Here is a 20,684-nt window from a genome sequence, read left to right as displayed (position 1 = left end):
ATGAGAATATCTGGGCCAAATATGGGGGAAGTAAAAGGTCACTTAACATGAGGAAGGAAGCAACTATCAATTACTTGAGATACTACTAGTGTTCAAAAGAAGAATTTCCTTTATAAAATGTATATTCCTGTCTGTGGCCCCTTGGAATGCTCAGTAAAATAAATATAACTTCATGTTTATTTTTAAGAGGAGCCTAATTTGAAATCAGGTAGGTTTCCTAAAGTTGAATACAAACCATTTACAACACCAATAAATCTAAATGGCGGATGTCTAACTATTTCTTTCCTCAACTGACTCATTTTGGTTTCTGTATACACAGAAAAAAATAAAAACTAGTGGTCCAAGAAATATAGAAATAGTAATACTAACTCTTGACCACTACATAATACTTAACAACTTTGGATATTTTGATCCATTTTGACATTACTATCCTGGGTGAAGCACACATAAACCTCAGTGGAGAGTGGGATATATGCTATGAAGAAGTGGAGTGACCAGCCAAGGGAAGCCAGCCCAGTGGGAGGCAGGGCTTTGCACCAGGACCCTGGATTTCATGCCTGTCCAGGTGCAGGGCTCTGCAGTCACACTGAGACTGGATGATTACCCTTCCTCCTCTGTTTTTCCACAGCTTACAATGGTTGAGACTATGGAGAAGAGCAACACCACCTCTGACTTCATCCTCCTAGGACTCTTCAAGCACACAGGACTCCACCTCTTTCTCTTCACTGTGGTGCTCACAATAGCCATCAGCTCTCTGGTGGGCAATGCCCTCATGATTCTCCTGATTCAACAGGACCTCCGGCTCCACACGCCCATGTACTTCCTCCTGAGCCAACTGTCCCTCATGGACATAATGCTGGTCTCCACCACTGTGCCCAAAATGGCTGCTGACTACTTGACTGGAATCAAGTCCATCTCCACTGCTGGCTGTGGCTTGCAGATCTTCTTTCTTCCAACTCTGGGTGGTGGGGAGTGCTTCCTCTTAGCAGCCATGTCCTATGACCGCTATGTGGCTGTATGCCACCCTCTGCGCTACCCCATGCTCATGAGCTGGCCACTGTGTCTGAGGATGACCGTGGGGTCCTGGTTCCTGGGAGCAGCTGACGGGCTGATGCAGGCAGTTGTCGCCCTGAGCTTCCCGTTTTGCAACAGGCGAGAGATAGACCATTTCTTCTGTGAGGCCCCCACGCTGGTGCGCTTGGCTTGTGCTGACACGTCTGTCTTTGAGAATGTCATGTACATCTGCTGTGTGTTGATGCTCCTGGTGCCCTTCTGCCTCATCCTGACCTCCTACAGTCTCATCCTGGCTGCTGTCCTCCGCATGCGCTCCACAGAAGCCCGCAAGAAGGCCTTTGCCACCTGCTCCTCACACATGGCTGTGGTGGGGCTCTTTTATGGAGCTGCCATTTTTATCTACATGAGACCCAAATCCTACAGGTCAGCTCACCACGATAAGGTGGTGTCAGCCTTTTATAGCATCTTCACCCCTATGCTGAACCCCGTCATCTACAGCTTGAGGAACAGCGAGGTCAAGGGAAGCTTAAAAATGTGGCTGGGAAAATGTGCAAATATTAAACACCACCAAACTTGGTCCTGTTCAAGATGAGTCTGAGTTCCTGAATTTATTGACATTTTAAATATATTGTGATATTCACTACATTACTAATGAATAAAAAGAAAGTTAAGTCTATATGTCAGCATCTTTAGTAGTTAATAATTGAGTCGCTTGCATTGAGATATATAATTTTTGAGAATGTGTTATTTGCTGTGCTCCATGTGAAGCAATGTCTGTATCTGCAACAGACTCAAATTGTAAGTGCTGTTGACACCACCGCTTGCTTTCTAGATGAAGAAATGAAGAAAAGGAAAAGTAAATATTGTTCCTAATGTCACACAGAATGTAAGTTTTAGTATATGCCTTCAGAGTTTGTTTCCTAACCTAGTATATTTTATTTCTGTCCATTAATTTATTTTTGATGCTCTTTACTATATGTATGCTCTGTGAATTTGCACAAAGTACTTATAGGGGCTCCAAAAAAGACAAATAAGAACATTACTATTTAGATATAAGTTAAAATATTGGCAATTAATATCTGTAAGATGGAGAAGAAAGGTCACCACTGCTATGTCCACACAACAAGAATTCTGTACCCCCTGTGGCCAAAGTTCATCTAAGGGAGCCTCAGGAGTCATGCAGGAGATATTGAAAGCCTAGTGGAGCCCAAGACAGAAGGGTTGTTTTGAGGGTCAGGCCCACAATCAAGCAGCAGGCCCACTGATTGTGCTCCTAGATTCCCTGGGGTTTAGGAGGAGCTATGGCTATTAGTGTCTGAGCAGAAACGCTCTTCTTCCCTCTGACATCAGTAATGCCAGTGGACATTCCTTTCGGCTTTGATCCTGGATGATACTTGATTCCCATGCTGGTAATCATGCTTCGTACTTGTCTCATCTTCCTCGTGCAGTTAGCAAGCTACCCGTATCTGAGCATCCACAGCAGGCTCACATCTCCATCCCATGGTGAGCCCTTGGGCAGCTCTACCTTAGGCCCACGCCCTCTCACTGCCCCGAGAGCGTGCACATGTGCAGAGAACTTCTGAGAGGTGTGTGTCTTATCAATGACACAGCTCAAAAGAACCATTCCATCGTGCGTTCTGGGATTGTTCGGTCTGGAGCCCAGCCCCTCTTGCTGCAGTCAGAAGAATCTCTACTTAAGCAGAATTCTCCTGTGGGACACGTGCTGTTCTGGATAGATGGGCTTGCCAGCCTTGATTCTACAATGGATCTGGGGGCAAGGAGAGTCTCAGCTCCAGCACATCTTCCTGCAGTTGGGAAAACATCCCACCCATGTGGGGACCTGTTGAAATACTTGTGTTGTCTGACTCAATGAGATGGCTCACCAGCTCTGTTCCAGCAGTGAATCCAGAGGCGGTTCAGACATCTCTAGCTGTTCCCACTGCATCTGGGAAACTATTCAATCCATGCAGATAACTTCTCGGTAACCAGATGGGACTCCAAGCTTGGGACCTGGCTGCCTTCCCACACAGCCTGGGTGCCATCTCTGTGTCTTCCTCAGGCCATCCAGACCACAGTTCCTGCCAACAACACAGGAGAAATCACAGGACTCGGGATGCACTGGGATTAGGGGTACCTGCTAGTGATGTCAGCGGTCAGAGCTTGGGGAGTAGAGTCAGCAGCTTACTTTAAATGTTCTGAAGGTCACTTGAAGAAAAACAAACACAAATTCACTATAAAGGCTAGAATCCCTACCTAATTATTTAATGCATAAACCTACAAGTGTCAGGAACATTTGAGGAATTATGACTTTATCAAATGGGCAAAATAAGACATCAACGACTGATCCAAAGACGTGTGAACTCTCAGACAATAACTCAAATAGCTGTCTTTAAACGAGTTCAGTTAACTTCAAGGAATTTATCAAATACATTGAAATAATAAAAAGAATCAGAACAAATTCTGGAACTGAAAAAAAATATAACGTAGAAAGTGAAAAATGCAATGAAGAACAACCAAAGCAGAATTAATTAAGCAGAAGACAGAAAGGGAGCTAAAGAGAGGCTAATTGAAAATACCCATTCAAAGTTGAAAAGGGTCAAAAGAAAGAAGAATTTCTAAATAAAATATTTGTTTTCAGCTGTAAAACAAGTTTAAGCCAGTGAGTCAATGGGGCTCCCCTTATTTGTCTTTATGTAGTGGTCAGAGACTCTGGTTAACTTTAAGGGGAACCAAAAATGCTCAATGTATAAATTAATCATATTGTTATGTATGGCTAAAAACAACCAGTAAAAAAGTAAAAAGGAATATGTAGCGATATACATAATGGAATAGTACTCAAATATATAAAAGAACCAAATCTTGTCATTCACAACAACATGGGTGGACTTCAGAATCTAAAACAGTTGTTATCAGAAGTTCATAGTGTAAAAATGATTCACCATCAGATAAATAGGTTTTAGAACATATGGAGCAGAACAGTAGTATGGAAAGGCCATATAAATTTTATGAGGATAAAATATTTTAAGTAGACACAGGCTTGGTCTATAGGAGGAAATTGAGCAAGAAAACAAATAATCACAGAATGAACATTATCTTCAAGCAAATGTAAGACATTAATAACAATTGGCCGGCTACTTAGGAAATGAGGATGCATTCACAGAAATGATATTGTAGACCAATCATCTCATTACAATAAAATGAAGTATGAAATCCAAAGTAAAACTTCAAAATAGTATTTAAAATAACATGCCTTCCTTCCTTCCTTCCTCCCTTCCTTCCTTCCTCCCATGTTTATTTTGGGGGAGTCAGTGCCCTTAATTCCTTAATAAATATCTGCATAAAAGTCCATTCAGATACATTAGTACAGCTTGTTTTCTGTGGATCCCTGGTGTTGCAGTAGAAAACCTGGCAGAGGCAGAATGCAGAGAGCACTAACAGGAGAAGCTGGGTCACTGTCATTTGCTGTGTGTCGTCTTTAGCTGTTTCTTGGACACACGGGGTTATTCACAACTTCTTCCATCACTTCAACACCCAAACCAATTGTGAAAGGAAAAAGTGTCCTCATTTATACTTTCCTTTTCTGGGGCTGGGGCTGGGGCTCAGGGTGCACACTTACCGGGCATGGGTGAGGCCTTGGGTTCGATTCTCAGCACCATGTATAAATAAATAAAATAAAGGTCTACCAACAACTAAAAAATATTTTTAAGAATTTAAAAAGTAAAACAACAACAACAAAAAAACCTTTCCTCTTCTGAAAACTTTCCTCAAAGCCAGCACCATCCCCTCACTGGCACGCTCTTGTGGCACGTGCCCAGAGCTGGGTGAAATGTGTTTCTTCAGTCTTGAAGACAGAGGGAAGAGTGTGTGTCAGGGTTTGGATGGGAGGTGTCCCCACAAGGCAGGATTTGCAGAGGTGAAATGGTTGGGTTATGAGAGCATTGATCTCATCAGTGGGTTGAGAATCCACGGTGCGGATTAACTGGTTGCTAACTGCAGGCAGGTAAGGCCGGGCTGGCGGGGTCACTGGAGTGTGTCTTCCAGTGTTTCTGTTCTTGTCTCTGGGGAGCAGCGCTCTGTATCTCTGCTTCCTGGTGCCGGGTTCTGAGCTGCTTCCCTCCACCACAGCCTCCCACCAGGATGTTCTGCCTCACCTCGGACACAGAGCTGTGGCGTTGACTGAGGACTAAACCTCTGAAACCATGAGCCACAATAACGTGTCCTCCTTTAATGTTGTTCCTGTGGGGTCTTTTCCTGACAGCAGCACAAAGGCTGACCAAACCACGTCTCTACACGTAATCCAAAGTTTATAAATACTGGCAAATCAAGGGTACCGTTGAGTCATTTTTACCGAAATTACACGTGATAAGGATACTGATTTCCTAAATATTGTTAAAATTATCAAGTAAAAGTAAGACATCTTTCTCACTCCGGGCCTTGCTGAGATGTTATGCACTAATGACTTACTTCTTCCTTAAACACTTTGCCATGATCCCTTAACACTTTGCCATGATCCATGGGTCACTTCTCTTCCTCTTCCTCTTACATCATTGCTTTTTCTTTTGCAGTCTTCTTAATGAATCCTCTTCATATAATTGGCCTTTAAATTTGAGGCACCCAGATCATCCCTCAACCCCTTGCCCACTGACACCCCCTTGGATGTCTCCAGCTCCAAGATTGAGCTGTCACCTGCCTCTGATGACTCTCCAGTCATATCTGTGTCCCTGATTCTTTCCCTGTCTTCAGTGTTATACCTAATGCCTCCCTTAATTATTTCAACTGCAGTTATTATCTCAGGATAATAATAAATTAATAAACAATAATAATTCATTATTTCATGATTCTTCTTTAAAATTTTTACTTTTTGAGTTTATGCCAAGTGCTTTAATATCTTACATCAAAATATTAATACATGAGTATATATGAGTAATATAGAAAATTTGAGAAATATATAGTATAATAATAATTAATATAGAGAAATTTGAGGAATAGTATAATAAACACCAACATATTCTCCTTATAAACCTTAAACTTAATCTTTATCATATTTTAGTTAGCTTTCTTCTATATCTAAGTCTTTGACAATAGCTTGCAGGAATAGCAACACTTGATTTCCACATACCTCATTGGGTGTCTTAAGAAAAAATACATAGTATATAGTATATATACTATATATTGTATATATAATACACTATGATTATAATATATACCATTGCAATGATATCACATTTATGTAACATTTCATAATCAGGACTTATTCAGTTTTCTCTCAGATTTTCCTAAAATGAAATGTGTATTTATCTTTTTTATACCAAAGCTCATCAAGTTTTATGTACATGGAAATATTATTTGCTCTTTAACAAAGAGACACAACCATATCGTTGCAACAGCACAGATTACATGGGGGCATTATGTTAAGTGAGGTAAGTCAGGCTGCAAAAGACCAATATCACATGATCTCACTCCTGTTCACTCTAAGCAAGTTGCACTCATGTGAGTTGAGAGCAGAATAGTGGCTACTAAAGTCTGGGGAGCCCAGTAAGGCAGGGGATATAGCAAGGTGTTAGTCAACAGCCACAATGTTGCAGTTAGATAAAAGAAATAGTTCTGCTACTCTAACGCACAGTAAAGCAAACATAGCTAACAAGAATGCATTTTTTATTTAAAATAATTAGAAGAGAGGATTTTGAATTTTCTTACAAAAAAATGACAAGTGTTTAAGATTATTGCTATGACATTAATCTGATTTGATCTTTACATAATGTGTAAATATATTGAAATGTCTAAGTTTACCCCATAAATTTGAGGTTATTATGTGTCAATAAGAAAACACATCAGATTTACAATTGATCCCTCCTTCTCCCAAAAACTTCAGGCCAAGATGGTTTCACAGGAAAGTTCACTATGCTGTATCAAGGGCTGCTATGTATAGACATAGTGATCCTGACATTAATGGACAGATTGATACATGGTAAAGGAACAGAACAGAGAAACTGGAAAGAGATCACAAAAGGACAATGGCTTAGAATTTTTTAAAGTGCACAACTGGGGCCTGGGATATAACACAGTGGAAGGCATTTGCTTAATATGCATAGACCATGAGTTCACCTGGGTTCAATCCTAAGCTCTTCAAGAAAAAAAAGTTTAAAAAAAAGATAAAAAGATATATCATAGTTTCTTTATATATTCATTTATTGAAGGGCATCTAGGTTGGTTCCAGGGTCTAGCTATTGTGAATTGTGCTCTTATAAACATTGATGTGGCTGTGTCCCTGTAGTATGCTGTTTTTTTTAGTCCTTTGGGTATGAACCTAGGAGTGGGATAGCTAGGTCAAATGGTGGTTCCATTCCCAGTTTTCAAAGGAATCTTCATACTGCTTTCTAGATTGGTTGCACCAATTTGAAGTCCCCAGATTATAAAATCATGGCATTTGCAGGTAAATGGTTGGAGCTGGAGAATACATGCTAAGTGAAGTAAACCAATCCCAAACAACCAAAGGCCGAATGTTTTCCCTGATAGGTGGATGCTGATTCATAATGGGGGTAGTGGGGAGCATGGGAGGAATGGATAGGGCAAAGGGGAAGGAGGGGAAGGAAGGAGGCATGAGGGTAGGAAAGACAGTGGGATGAGACAGACATCATTACCCTTAAGTACCTGTATAAAGACACAAATGATGTGCCTCTACTTTGAGTACAACCAAATATATGAAAAATTGTGCTCTATATGTGTAGTATGAATTGAAATGTATTTTGCTGTCATGTATAAAAAAATAGAAAAAAATAAATAAAATTTTTTAAAAAGATAAAAAGAAAAGAAAAATGTGTGTAAGCCATCATGTGAAGAAAGAATAGCCTTATCCTCAAGAGGAACTGGAACACTTGGGTTTTCATAGAAAAAGAATGCTAAACTTCACCATCACACCTGAGACTGTAGAGTCCAATGTGATACTTAAAATTATAAAATTTTCAGAATGGATCACCAAGACAGAAAACCAAGAAGAAGACACTGGATTTGAACTACACCTTGAACTAAATAGACCTGATAGGCATACATTCACACACCAAAACTTATGAGATTCAGCAAAAGCAGTTTATAAAAGTAAGTAAATAGCAATAAATGAGTACATCAAAAATAAGAAGTGATTCAAATAACAAAAAAATATTATACATCAAGGAATGAGGGGGAAAAATAAGTCTAGAATTGACAGGATACAAGTAATAACGATTAGAGCAGACATAGAAATAAATGCAATAGAGAATCGAAAAATGGTGGAAGAGATTAAAAAAAAAACTGAATTGCTTTTTGAAAAGAAAAAAAATCAAAAAATACTTAGCTAACCCCTTCCAAAAAAAGAACAAAAGACTTACACAAATAAAATCAGAAATGAAAGATATTACAACCGCACCACCAAGAGATTACTGCAGGAAATTATATGACTACAAAGTGGGTAAACTTGATAAAATAAATAAATCACTAGAAATATACAACCCATCAGGATTGAATAAGAAGAAATAGAAAATTCAAATGGGGCTGGGGATGTGGCTCAAGTGGTAGCACGCTCGCCTGGCATGCGTGCAGCCCGAGTTCGATCCTCAGCACCACATACAAACAAAGATGTTGTGTCCGCCAAAAACTAAAAAAAAAATTAATATTAAAATTCTCTCTCTCTCTCTCTCTCTCTCTCTCTCTTTAAAAAAAGAAAAAAGAAAATTCAAATGGACCAAAAATGAACAAGAAAAGTAAAACAGTATTATGGTTTAGATGCGAGGTATCCCCCAAAAGCTCATGTGTGAGACAAGGCAAGAAGGTTCACAGGTGATATGATGGGCTTAGGAGACCCTTACCTAATCAGTGCATTAATCATCTGACAGAAACTAAGTGGCTGGTGACAGTAAATATGTAGGATGTGACTGGTGGAGGTGGGTCTGTTGGGCGAAACTTTGGAGTTTATATTTTGTCCCTGGTGAGCAGGGTACTCTGCTTCCCAATAGCCATGTCCCAAACTGCTTTCCCCCTCCACACCCTTGTGCCATGAATTCAGCCTCGACTCAGGACCCAAAGAATGGAGTGGCCATCTGTGGACCAAGACCTGTGAAACCGTGATCCCCAAATAAACTTTTTCTCCTCCAATGGTTCTGGTCACAGCAGCAAAAAAGCTGACTAATAAAAAAAGCAGTGAAACTCTCCCATTAAAGAAACGTCCCACTCCATGGCTCCATGGCTAAGTCAGTTTCAGAAACCACTAAGAAATGATCCTTCTCAAACAATCCTAAAATTTGAAGTGGAGGAAACGCAAACTAGTTTTATAAGGTCATTGTTAAGTTAATACCAAAGCTGAAAAATGACAATACAAGAAAAGAAAATTACATGCCAATATTTCTGAAGACAACAAATGTAAAAATTCTTGATAAAAATTTGGCCAATTGGATAGCACCAGAATATGAAAAGATCATTCATCATAATCCAGTGGGATTTTCCCTATGGTATAAGGCTTATTCATTCCATTCAACTCTAAAAATGTGACACTGCACATGAAGAAACTAAAGAAAAAAAACTATGTAATCAACTCAGTAACTACAGAAAACCATTTGGCAAAATTCAACATTTTTGTTTTTAATAAAAACTATCAAAAACTTAGGTTAGGAAGAGACTTGACCCTACAGGGTGAAGGTCTCACAGGAGAGCTCACAGCTAAGATCACACAGATAGCATGGGATGCTCACCTGTGGCATTTCAGTCTAGCACAGGTTTGGAAATGCCAGCAAGTCTATCTCTGGGTTGGGAATAAATTATTTCCAAGCCAAACACAGAACATATTTCTGAAATACATGAAGCACTGAAACAACTCAGTAGCAAGAAAGCAAAGTGGTGGTATTCCAACTGGCATGCCTCTTAGAGTCCATCCTTTTCCCAGAATGTCCTGCGCCTTTGTAAAAAATCAATTGAGTATCAATGCAGGGCTTCATTGCAGTGTCTCTATTCTGTTCCATTGGTCAACGTGTCTATGTTAATGACATACCATTTTAAAACTGTAGCTTTGCAAAATAGTTTGAAGTCAGATAGGATGATGCCCCTTGACTACATTTATTTCTAAGTACTTTTGTAGCCATTTCAGATGGGATATAAATCCATTTCCCAATTGCTCTTACTTCTTCCATCACAGGAACAGACATCTAACACCTGAGCAGCTGACACTGATGTAGGAAGAAGAAAGCCTATGGGGTCTGGGTCATCACTTTGAGTGTGTTCTGTTAAGAAGAATATTCAAATGGAATTGGTGAGAAAATCCACAGAATTCAGCACCCGTGGGGTCAACTAATGCTGTTGAACTCATAGTGAATGCTTAATAGTGCAGGCAGGGAGATTGAAGGAGGGTGATGGGAGTCATCAGCAGCCTCGTTTTCATCCATCTCTACTTCTCTTTAACAGTCAGGGGCAACACATAAGTGGGAAATAGACCTAAGTGTCAGGTATCTGCAGGTCCATTACACAACCACACGCTTGTCTGTGCACTTGGAATATTTCATAATAAACTAATATTTATTTTTTATTAAATTATTCCAAGTTTTGTGTGTGTGTGTGTGTGTGTCTTTTGTCTAATTGATAAGATGTAAAATTGAGGATAATAGTCCAGCTGGATAGTCATCTTAAAGACTATCCCCAGGAGATCTCTCTGCATGAACACATAATGATCCTTCATGGAGTGAAATGATAAAATGCCTTCTCTCAGCTTATTTAAAGGAAGCAGATTTTATCATACATGCTTCATACAGATACCAAATTCATGACAACAGATGATAAAGAAATAGCATTTTGAAGTGAAAATTTATTTTTTACTTCTATATTTCTGAATTTAAATTATCCCATCTTGACACCATGCCTTTAAATTAGGCTGGGAGGAGATGGTGTTTAACACTAAAAGCTTCTCATCTCACTGGTAATTGCTGAACAGAAGGCAGTGGTTAGCAACACTTGATTAGCGGGGTGAATAGTTCAGAGAAAGGTAACCTAGTGCCACGGGATTCAGGATTTGTCTCTCTGCCAAGTGCCATGGTGGCAACCACGCAGCTCTGTCTCCCTAGTGTGCTAACAAAGAGTCCTTACTGATCCCTGATAATTTCCTTCGATTCTCTAACGTATTGACTCTAATTAGCTTCAAATTCCAAGGAACTAATTAGTCTTAACTTTTGCTAATTGGGAAGCTGGGGTAACAAGTTTGGAGACTGCTCAACTTTTCCACAGTCATTAAAAGTTTTCCATCACATCCAGAAGTCCGTCCTAACAAGTCCCTGAACACTGCTCTTTTAATTAGAGCCATTCTCTCCGAGGAAGGTGCAGGGAATGTATTTTCAGTGGAGTCTTGCCCTTGCGGTCCTCAGCAATGGATGCCCCCTCGCCCCCTAGTGCAGAGACCAAAAAATGCACCCAAGCCCCTGTTCCTCTGGGCTCCCAGGTAGGCAGACATGTGCTTTGGCTACTGTTTGCCAACCTATTCAGGATCTCTGGAGTAATAGACTGCACAGTCTTCTCCCAACGCTTTGGAATGCACGTGAATTAAAACCCGCATAAGGAAAGGATGCTGCAGGAAGAAGAGCAAACCCCAGAGTGGCTGAGAGGAGCTGACCAGCAAACTCTCGAGATGCTGTCAATTAATGATGTACTGTGTGGGATGCTGTTGTGGGTGGACCTTCTTTCCAATTCATGACTTGAATGTACAGGCATATATCAATAGTGACCTGGTGGATAGTCATTCTGCTCAGCTGCGTTGGATGTTTATAAAAAGACAGGAGAGAGGGATCCACCTTATTGCTGAGGTGCTCTGTCCCTCCAGTTGCTGATCTCTGACTTTCGGTGATAGGCATCAGAGATGAGTCCAGGTGACAACACTGAAGCCTGAACTCAGACCCCAGCCTAAGGCTCTCCACAACTCCATGCCGGGCAAAAAGATGTTTTTTAAAAACCTTTTTTTCCCCTCCAGTCCTCACTTTAGAGAGAGCTTGGGGATGAGCAGTCTCCTTCCCTTTGGAATTCCTGCCTGATCCACCGGAGGGCTCAGCTCCTGATAGGCACCTCTCTGAGAGGGTGGGATGGTGGCCCCAGATGGTTCACACACAGGTGTAAAAGTGTGTCGCTGTGAAAAATGACATGTGGTTTGCTTATTTTCAAATAGTGGTGGAAATTCAACCTATCCATCCTGCCAGGACTCCACTGTTGTAGGGACAGATGAGGCAAGGCACCAAAGATAGCAGGGAACAGTTTATTTGGCTGCAGCCAGGTTCAGAGGGCACAGCTTTTGCTGTGATCAATTAATCCCCTGAACCTCGAGTTCAGGTAGTTTCAGAGTTTTATACCCAGTGTGTAAGGGGAGGGGCTCAGAAGATCACATAAAGCAGCTTTTCTTTTGCTGTTCTGGGCAAGTTAACCCTTCAAGGACAACACCTGAGAAGGGGAGAGCTGCTTCTCTCTTTCTTTCCTCCCCCTGCCAGCTGTGACCATGGAGCCCAGTGGGTAACTTATCTTAAAAATGTAGACATCTCTGTGAAGCCCAGCTCAAGGCCAGAGGCCTTGTTAAAGGTTCTGTCTTTTTTTTTAATCATATTTTGCAATTGCAAACACACTTCTACAATCTAGTATACTGAATAAATGTTTGTGAAAAACTAGTAAAGGAGTGCTCAGCACCTGGAGTGCTGATCTCTTCCAGGCCAGTGGCCAAGTGAAATAGAGAAACAGGAAAATAAGAAGTTTACCTACATTGAATTCTTTTGTAGAGACTCTTCTGCTGAGAGTCCTAAAATCAGTTATGGTGAAGATTTCTGGAGAAGCTTAGTTAAGATTCTCTGTGGAAGAGGGGATGCCAATACACTGTCTTCCCTCAGGATGGACCCACACTCTGAGGAGCGTCCTGTTTGGGGCCCTCTCCTCAGGGCTTTGCCTGTGGGGTAGGCTTCTGTGGGGACGAGGTGAGGTAAAATGCAGTTATTTCCTCCTGGGGTCTTGGTCACAGCTTCTCCTCACCCCACACATTGTGAAACAGGACCCTTCCTGACAGAAAATGCCACGGCCTGCCTCCCATGTTGACCACCCTCACCTCTGGACGCCAGAAGCCCAAGGATTTCACCACTGCCCACCCACATCTGAAGGTCCATCTTCTGGATTCCCAGTCCACCACACAGCCCACCCCATGTCCCTGATGCACACAGTCCACTGCTCTTGTGTAGGTTGATGTGGCCAGTGAGGGAGAACAGCATTCCAAGCCCCCCCTGAGACAAATGCTGCCCTCAGTCTGCTGTATTTACTGTGAACTGTGGAGCATCAACTCTGGGGCTGTAAACAGCAATGGCTTGGCCACGGCTGATAAAGTCTGATGTGTTGAACTCATCTTCACGGTGGCTGGTCAGCCCCTCTAAAGGGTAGTTCCATACCAGAAGCCATCGTGGTTCCCAACGCCGACAGGCCGTCTTCCTGGGCATCCTTGTATCAACATGGAAGGGCTGGAGTTGTGCTCTTGGCCACCCACAGCCTGCATCTTTGCCAGAATGGTTGCTCAGTTCATATGCCCACACTGTGAACCTAGCCAGGCTGACGAAAGGGTAGAGGACATTGACCATAGTGTCATTTTGTGTGTTGTTGTTGTTTTGTGTCATTTATTGTGCTTTTGGAATATGTGTCAATGGGAAATAAATGTTTTCACACTCCCTCTCCACCACTTGCACATGTTTTGAAATAGAGCTCTGCTACCAGTGTTACCACCTTTCCCATCCAGCTGGCCAAGCACTTCTGCTGGTGCACAAGTAGCAGTGACCTCAAACCCTGAGCTGTCATCTTTCCACCCAGCAAACAACCAAGTGCAGTTTGAAAGTGCACTTGTCTCACCTGTCACTCAGGACCACCCCTACATGAGTCATAGCCACCTGCCACCGTGTCACCTTGCTCTCACACTGTGCTTGCCTGCTAGGAAGGGCCCTCAGGGGTGTTCCTCCTCTAACATGGTCATTCCATTTGGAGCCAGGTGTGAGATGAAGGTGAAGGATGCTGTTGAAAGAGCAGTGGACAAATCAAGTCCTGAGCTCCCTGCTCAGTCTACTTCAATCTTCTGGTCCTGCTGGCTCAATCCTAAGGGCAGGCTCTTCAACTTACTATGTATCATTCTGGACTTGTTGAGTGTGATGGCTTGGTGACAAGAGCTAATCTAGGTCCCTGTGGCTCTGGCTGTATGGTCACTAAAGCCCCTGTGATGGGATCTCTGTGACTGCCAAAACCCAGTAGCACGGCAAGGCTTGTGTTTGAAAAGGCACATTTTTCCCAATGTGAATGGTCTGGTTTGTCCTGGAAATCTAGTGACTTAACTTGTGGATATGCCATTGGGGTGTAAGATAAAAGCCACAATAATAGTACTCAATAATAATACCTTGTGATACTCTAGATGTTAGCAATTGTATAATCCAAGGTGCAGGGTGACACTACATCCTGGATCACTAGAGATCCCTTTCCTACTTATTTTCCTATTTGATTTAATTCGAAGTCAGTAGTTTTTGTGTAACCCACCACATGGTTCAAAACAGTAACCGAGGTGTGGACAACACTATCTCCCGAACCCCAAAGGTGTACCTAGTTTTTCCTTCCTTTTTTATGTTTTTATTTGATAGAAGTCAAGATGCAATGATCCATCCTGTACTTTGGATATCCCACCACCCCTTAGCATGAAGCTTCCTATAAACTTTTTTGTGATAACCCTCTGATGGTGATAATGTTCATCTCCTACCCTCTGGAGTACTTGTATTTCTGAAGACATGTGCCAGACTTTTTCTTTTCTTTAGGATTTCAAATTTTTGTGTTTGAATAATAATAACCCAAAGATTGTTTGTCTGTTTCACAGGTTAACATATTCACATTTTAGTACCAGCAAAAAGAGTGTCATGAGTTATCCTCAAAAATAGGTCATATAGATACTGCTTTCATAAATACTTAATGTTTTATTAGGGCATTGTGGCTATACAGAATAGTGGGGTTCATCTTAATATAAGCACATAATCGTACACCCCTGAATATAATTAGTTTCCTCCTCCCCTCCTGCTCTCTCCCCTCATTCCCTTTGCTTTACTCTGCCACTCTTCCTTCCATTTATTGTCGCTTTTTTAATTGGGGCTTTAGAGATGCCCATAAAGGTAAGGTGCACTGTGCTCACTCACTCTTGCAGGCGGCATAATCTGGTCCATTTCATGGGCAGTTTCTCCCCGTTTCTCACCCCTCCTCTCTCCCCTTTCCCTATTGCACTGATCTCCCTTCTGTTTTCATGGGACCCAGTCCCTCTTTCTGCCTTTGTTTGGTCTAGCTTCCTCACAGGAGAGAAGACATTTGATCCTTGGCTTTCTGAGTCTGGTTTAACTCGCTCGGCCTGATGTCCTCCAGTTCCACGCATTTACTGTAATCTCCCCAACCCAGCCTGCCCATTTTCATTGATTTGATGGACTGGTTTGTCTTTTCTGTGGTGTGTCAAAGTAGCTTGTATTTCTCTCAACTATATTCTAATACAAGGCAGGAGAAAAAACATGATCCTAAAAGAAACTGCAAATAGAAGGGTGCTTCATGTGAATGTGAATGGTTCTGCCACTCTTCTCTGTAGTGACAGAAGAGAGCTCTTTGAGGAAATCTAGTATGTGCATAAGATCACATAAAGGTTCCCTGCAAATAAACCAAATCTAACGCAAGGACTTTCACTCCCTTGGGTTTCAGATGTAGGGTAGTAAACTAACAAGATGTGATGAGAAACACACAGGACCATATTTAAATAAGCAAAGAAATACAACACAGGAACAACTTAAAATATTCTAGTGGTGACTAGAGTACTTGTGTTTCTGAAGTAAAAAATGAATCTTAAATTAATTGTAATAATATATTTATTGAAGTTAACATCTATATGTCTTAATAAATAATGAATGTTAAAAATTAATTATGGAATATTTTCATTTTGTGTGTGAAGCCTTTAAAACTGAACATATATTTTATATTTCTAATTTATATCAACTCAGGCACTTAAGTTTTGTTAAACATACTTCAACATTATTTAATTTAATAAAATTTACAGTTGAAAAATTAGATTCATGTTCCCACAATTTAAAACATACTCAAAAGACTGCATCACTGAATTGAATAATCAGAAATCATTTTCCTGCAATATTTGCATTACACATTTACCTAATTGATCCATCATTTTAAAGATATTTTATTTTATTTTGAAGAAAAACCATATTCATTTTAAGACTAGATTAATCTAGGTTATTAGCATCAGATTAAAAAATTCAGCATATAAACTTAAAAGTATATTCATCAATGTCAACAGTGTTTTCAAATGGCTTTTTGTAGATTTGCAGAGAATTTACATAACTGTAGGTCAAAATTAAATTATTTTGCATATCATGTATAAAATCATAAAATGTATTATTTATTCAAAATGCAAATAACCCAAATAAAAAATAGGCAATAGTGCTAGGGGTATAGCTCAGTGGTAGAGTGCTCGCTTATATCTAGGTGATCTAAATTTACATACTTTCATAACTCAAAAGGACAGAAGAAAAGAATTTGTTTTTACCACAAAGAAATAGTACATTTGAAAAAACAGATGTGCTTAACCTGATTTAAACATTATGCAATGCATCAAACATCACACAAACCCTATGAATATGTATGATTTTGTGTTCTTATGTATTAGATACAAATAAATTTAAGTTTTTAAAAATAGAGTAAATGCTGTATTTGTATATGAAACAAGCAAACAAGTAAAAAGAACTTTGCCTATTAGGAAAATGTGGATGAAAAACCCTGAATTTTACATTCAATTAATAGGAACAAAAAGACTAAAAGAGAGAAAAAATTTTTTTCATAGGCTTAGGTGCATATATGTGCATAACAGCTAATGAAATAAATATCTATGTTTGTGTGGTGCAGGTATGTACTACAGACAAAGCCAGAACCATGGTCCCTCTTAGGTTCTACAAATACACAGTGTTATGTTTGTACAATGTACTGTTCTGATTGCCTCACATACAAGAACTAATTTAATGCTCACAGTAATACCATATTATTTTTTTATTTTATTGGATGGACATAGAAATTGAAGCACACAGGTGTAATTAAATTTTCCCTTGTTAGGTATCTGTGACAAAACTGTTTGGTGCTTATACAGGCTGCCCCCTCCCCACGTTCAAAGCCAGCAATAGCAGGTGACGTTCCTCTCATGACTATTTCTCTCCTCCTGCTCTGTTGTGGTGCCATGTCCGCAGTCCCTCCACACCTTTCCACCAAGATGTTTCTCCTCACCTCAGGCCCAGAGCAATGGGTAAGCCACCTATGGACTGAGACCTGAAACTGGGAGCCTCAGTAAACTTTTCCTCCACTACAATTGTTCTTTTCAGGCTTTTGAGTAACAGTGACCAAAAAAAAAAAAAAAATGCTGACTATAAAACCCTCTTTGCTACCATCCAGGGAAGTGAGCACAGGCTCACTGACTGCAGAGTTTTTGCCCTACTCTCTAGCAGTCAAGAAGAGAAGCAAAACCTTTTGAAACATACTAAATCTGCCTTAAAGGTAGGGTTCACAGGGTGATCTGAAACTTCAGTTGTGAGTAGCCGTAGCACAGCTGAAGAGTGCCCTCTTCCAACACGCAGGCGGGCCTCAGGCTGTCAGAGCAGTGAACTCCCGCCCACCTCAGGCAGAAGGGGCCAAAGCACAAACAAATAAGACAAACCTCCAACCACCACAGGTGAGGCGCTTGCCTCACACCTGCCTTCTTCCTTGCTACTAACAGAGCCGCACACATACTGCGATATAGCACACTGGTCTTTGATCCTGAGTGATGTGACATCCATGGACATCTTTATGCTCAATTAAACTGTTAAATTTAACTTGTCTAAGATATTTATTTTTGCAGTGGGAATGGAGGTAGAATTCCCTGCGTCAGGAACCATGTGACCAAGTGAGTCTCGTCCAGGGGCCGTTAGCCCGCTGTGTCCTTGCAGAAACAGGAGGCCACAGATGAGTCCTGAGCCCCACCAGCTTGTGTTCTGCACTCCAAGTCAGCTGAGCATTTTTTGTGTGTGGAAAGTTGCTGGGGATTGACCTGAGGGCTGGTCTACCACCAAGCTACACTCCAGAGTCCCCTTTTGGGGACAAGATCTAGAGAATTTGCACAGTATAGTCTTAGACTTACAATCCTCCTGCTTCAGCCTCCTGAGTAGGAGGGCTCACAGGCCTGCACTACTGTGCCAGGCAACTTGAGTGATTTTTCTCCCCACCCTCCTACTTGCCGAACTTTGCTGTTCCCACACTTGAATGGGTTGAATCCAGTTAGGAGGCATCCAGTAGGTGCTTTGGATAACAGGATTGTAATCCATGGACTGGGACTCTACTTTCTGGGGCTCCAGCTAATTTAATATACAAGATTTATGCAACCAGAACCTGTCTACTTTTTGGGAAATGGGTTATTCTTATTAGAAAGAGTTGAAAATTAAAATGACCACAAGGGAAAGTTGTAATTTAAAGAAAATTATTTATTTGAGATGCCTATTGGAAAATAAAGTCTTAACAACCTCATCAAAACAATGGAATGCAATGTTGATTGGTGTACATATGCATATAAAAGATGGAGTGGAAACTGCCTTCCTTAAATAGAGTCACCAAGGGCAGATGCAAAGCTTCAGCAGTGAACTGCAGACTGGTGAGACAGGACACACCTCCTTCTCTCCCTGTCTGCACCAGCATCTCTAGTCCACAACTTCTGCATCCAAACACCCTCTCACCTTGAGAGAAATGGGAATGGAGAAGTGAGTGGTAGATCCATCCATGCTGATTTTAAGAAAAGTTCATTTTTTAAAATATTTAGTTAGTTATAGTTGGACACAATACCTCCACTTGTTTTTATGTGGTGCATTTTTTAATAGATGTCATATACTGTGGAAAGTCTGTTAAATTCCACTGAAGCTGAACATTTTTCAGCAACCAAACATCTTATAGAATTCTTAGTAGAGAGAGTATGTCATTAAAAATAAAATGACTGCATAGAACAGGTGACCCTTGCTCAGAATGTCAGCCAAATTTGTAGAGATTTTAGGTGCCCAATCTTGTTCTGCAGGGAAAGGAAGCTAGTGAGATTGGCACAGGCAGCAGATGTGCTTTCAGAGCAGCCCGCAGTACCATCCTGTCACAGAAATGAAGCAATGAACTCTTTTCTTCCACCCTGCTGCCCTCATGGGTTGCCATTATTAGATGGGATCTTGTACCTGTGCATCTGAGCCGCCACATCCAGCCTGGTGCTGAGGCAGCTAGCCCTGCGACGGTCAGGACATGCAATATGAATGGACTTCACATGACTTCCCTATAATTACCTATTAAATGAACAGTGCAATGCACCTGTTTGGAAAAGCAAAGTTGGTATCTGAAAGGATGCAAACTCTATGTGAATTGTGAACTCACTGGTGGTTGGGATGACTATCTGCTTCTCTCTCTAAGCCCTGAGGCTTCCATTGCTAAAAGCTTTAGACTCCACAGCTCATCGTGGGACTGCCGAGATGATTTAAATTAAGAGAAATTAGTTGTGGGGGTGTTATCTCTCTATTATTATTTAACAAATACTTAAATAAACTTCAAGTGAGGAGAAGTTTATTGGGGTCACAGTTTGAAGCTCGGTCCACAGCTCGTGGGACCCATGGCTTTGGGCCCATGGTGGCATGGTACATTGCGTGGGAGCACATGAGACTTCCCTGCAGACATCTCCAGCACCCGAGGGTGCAGTTTTACCAGGCCAGTTACAAAAGCAGCTAAATGACATGTTAGAACACAGCAGTATTGCCATTGCTCCTTTCGGTCTGAGTTTGGGGAGCATTTTAAAAGTGAAATTGGCAAAGTTAACCAAATCAGTAGATTGCCTTGGCCATAAATACTCCCTTTCATGTTAATGGCAGTCTCAAACATAAATTTGCCCCTTGTCAAACACAGTTAAGCATCACAATCATAGGAACATGTGCAAGAACTGTGCCATTAGGTGATTCTGTTGTCATTGTACTGCAAGGAATAATAATAAGGGGAGACACAGAGACAAGCTACAGTGTCAGGAAAGTGTCCCCTTGTCCAAGCGGCCACAGTTATTTACACCAATAGGTTACATTAGGTCATTAGTGCCATAACTACATTATTGTTTATTGTATCACTGAGGTCGCTTATTCTGCAGTTACATTCCACAGTTACAATATGCAATGGTAGGAGCTTTGCGCAGCTCTCAAGAAAGTCCATTGTCTGAAGTTACCCTTAAGTGGGCAGATCCAGGAGCAGCAGAGCTTGGTGAAACATTGTAGTTATCTAGCAAGCAAGTTCCTTTATTCCCAGGAGCTATGTGCCTGAGATCAAGGTCGAAACTGATAAAACTCTTAACACAGAGCTTCCTGGTGAAGAACATAGCCACAGCAGCCAGTCGTCCACGTCATTTACACAGAAGTTCCCCAGCAGCCAGGCATTCCATGCCTTTGCCCAGAAACTTCCTGGCCACCAAGCATGCCACAATCATGAAGTTTATCAGAGACCCCAATTCCAAACACAGAACCCCTACATTATCCCAACAGCACAGTGCATACTTCAACCATCCCACATGTTCTGCCTGCTATGCACCTGGGCTACATGGTACA

The 20,684-nt window shown here is 41.2% G+C and overlaps 1 protein-coding gene across 1 annotated transcript; it reads left to right on the top strand.

The window, feature by feature from the left end:
• The first annotated feature begins 643 nt into the window (after positions 1 to 643).
• LOC114084506 (olfactory receptor 2T33-like) lies at positions 644 to 1,606 on the top strand. The gene has a single exon (XM_027925583.2). It carries the CDS (start codon positions 647 to 649, stop codon positions 1,604 to 1,606), a length of 960 nt encoding a protein of 319 aa, XP_027781384.2. The 5' UTR covers positions 644 to 646.
• The last annotated feature ends 19,078 nt before the right edge of the window (positions 1,607 to 20,684 follow it).

Source organism: Marmota flaviventris (assembly GCF_047511675.1).
Source record: "Marmota flaviventris isolate mMarFla1 chromosome 5 unlocalized genomic scaffold, mMarFla1.hap1 SUPER_5_unloc_1, whole genome shotgun sequence".
NCBI classification, from domain to species: domain Eukaryota; kingdom Metazoa; phylum Chordata; class Mammalia; order Rodentia; family Sciuridae; genus Marmota; species Marmota flaviventris.
The sequence above is the reverse complement of the archived record's forward strand: the minus strand, read 5'-3'. Positions and strand labels throughout refer to the sequence as shown.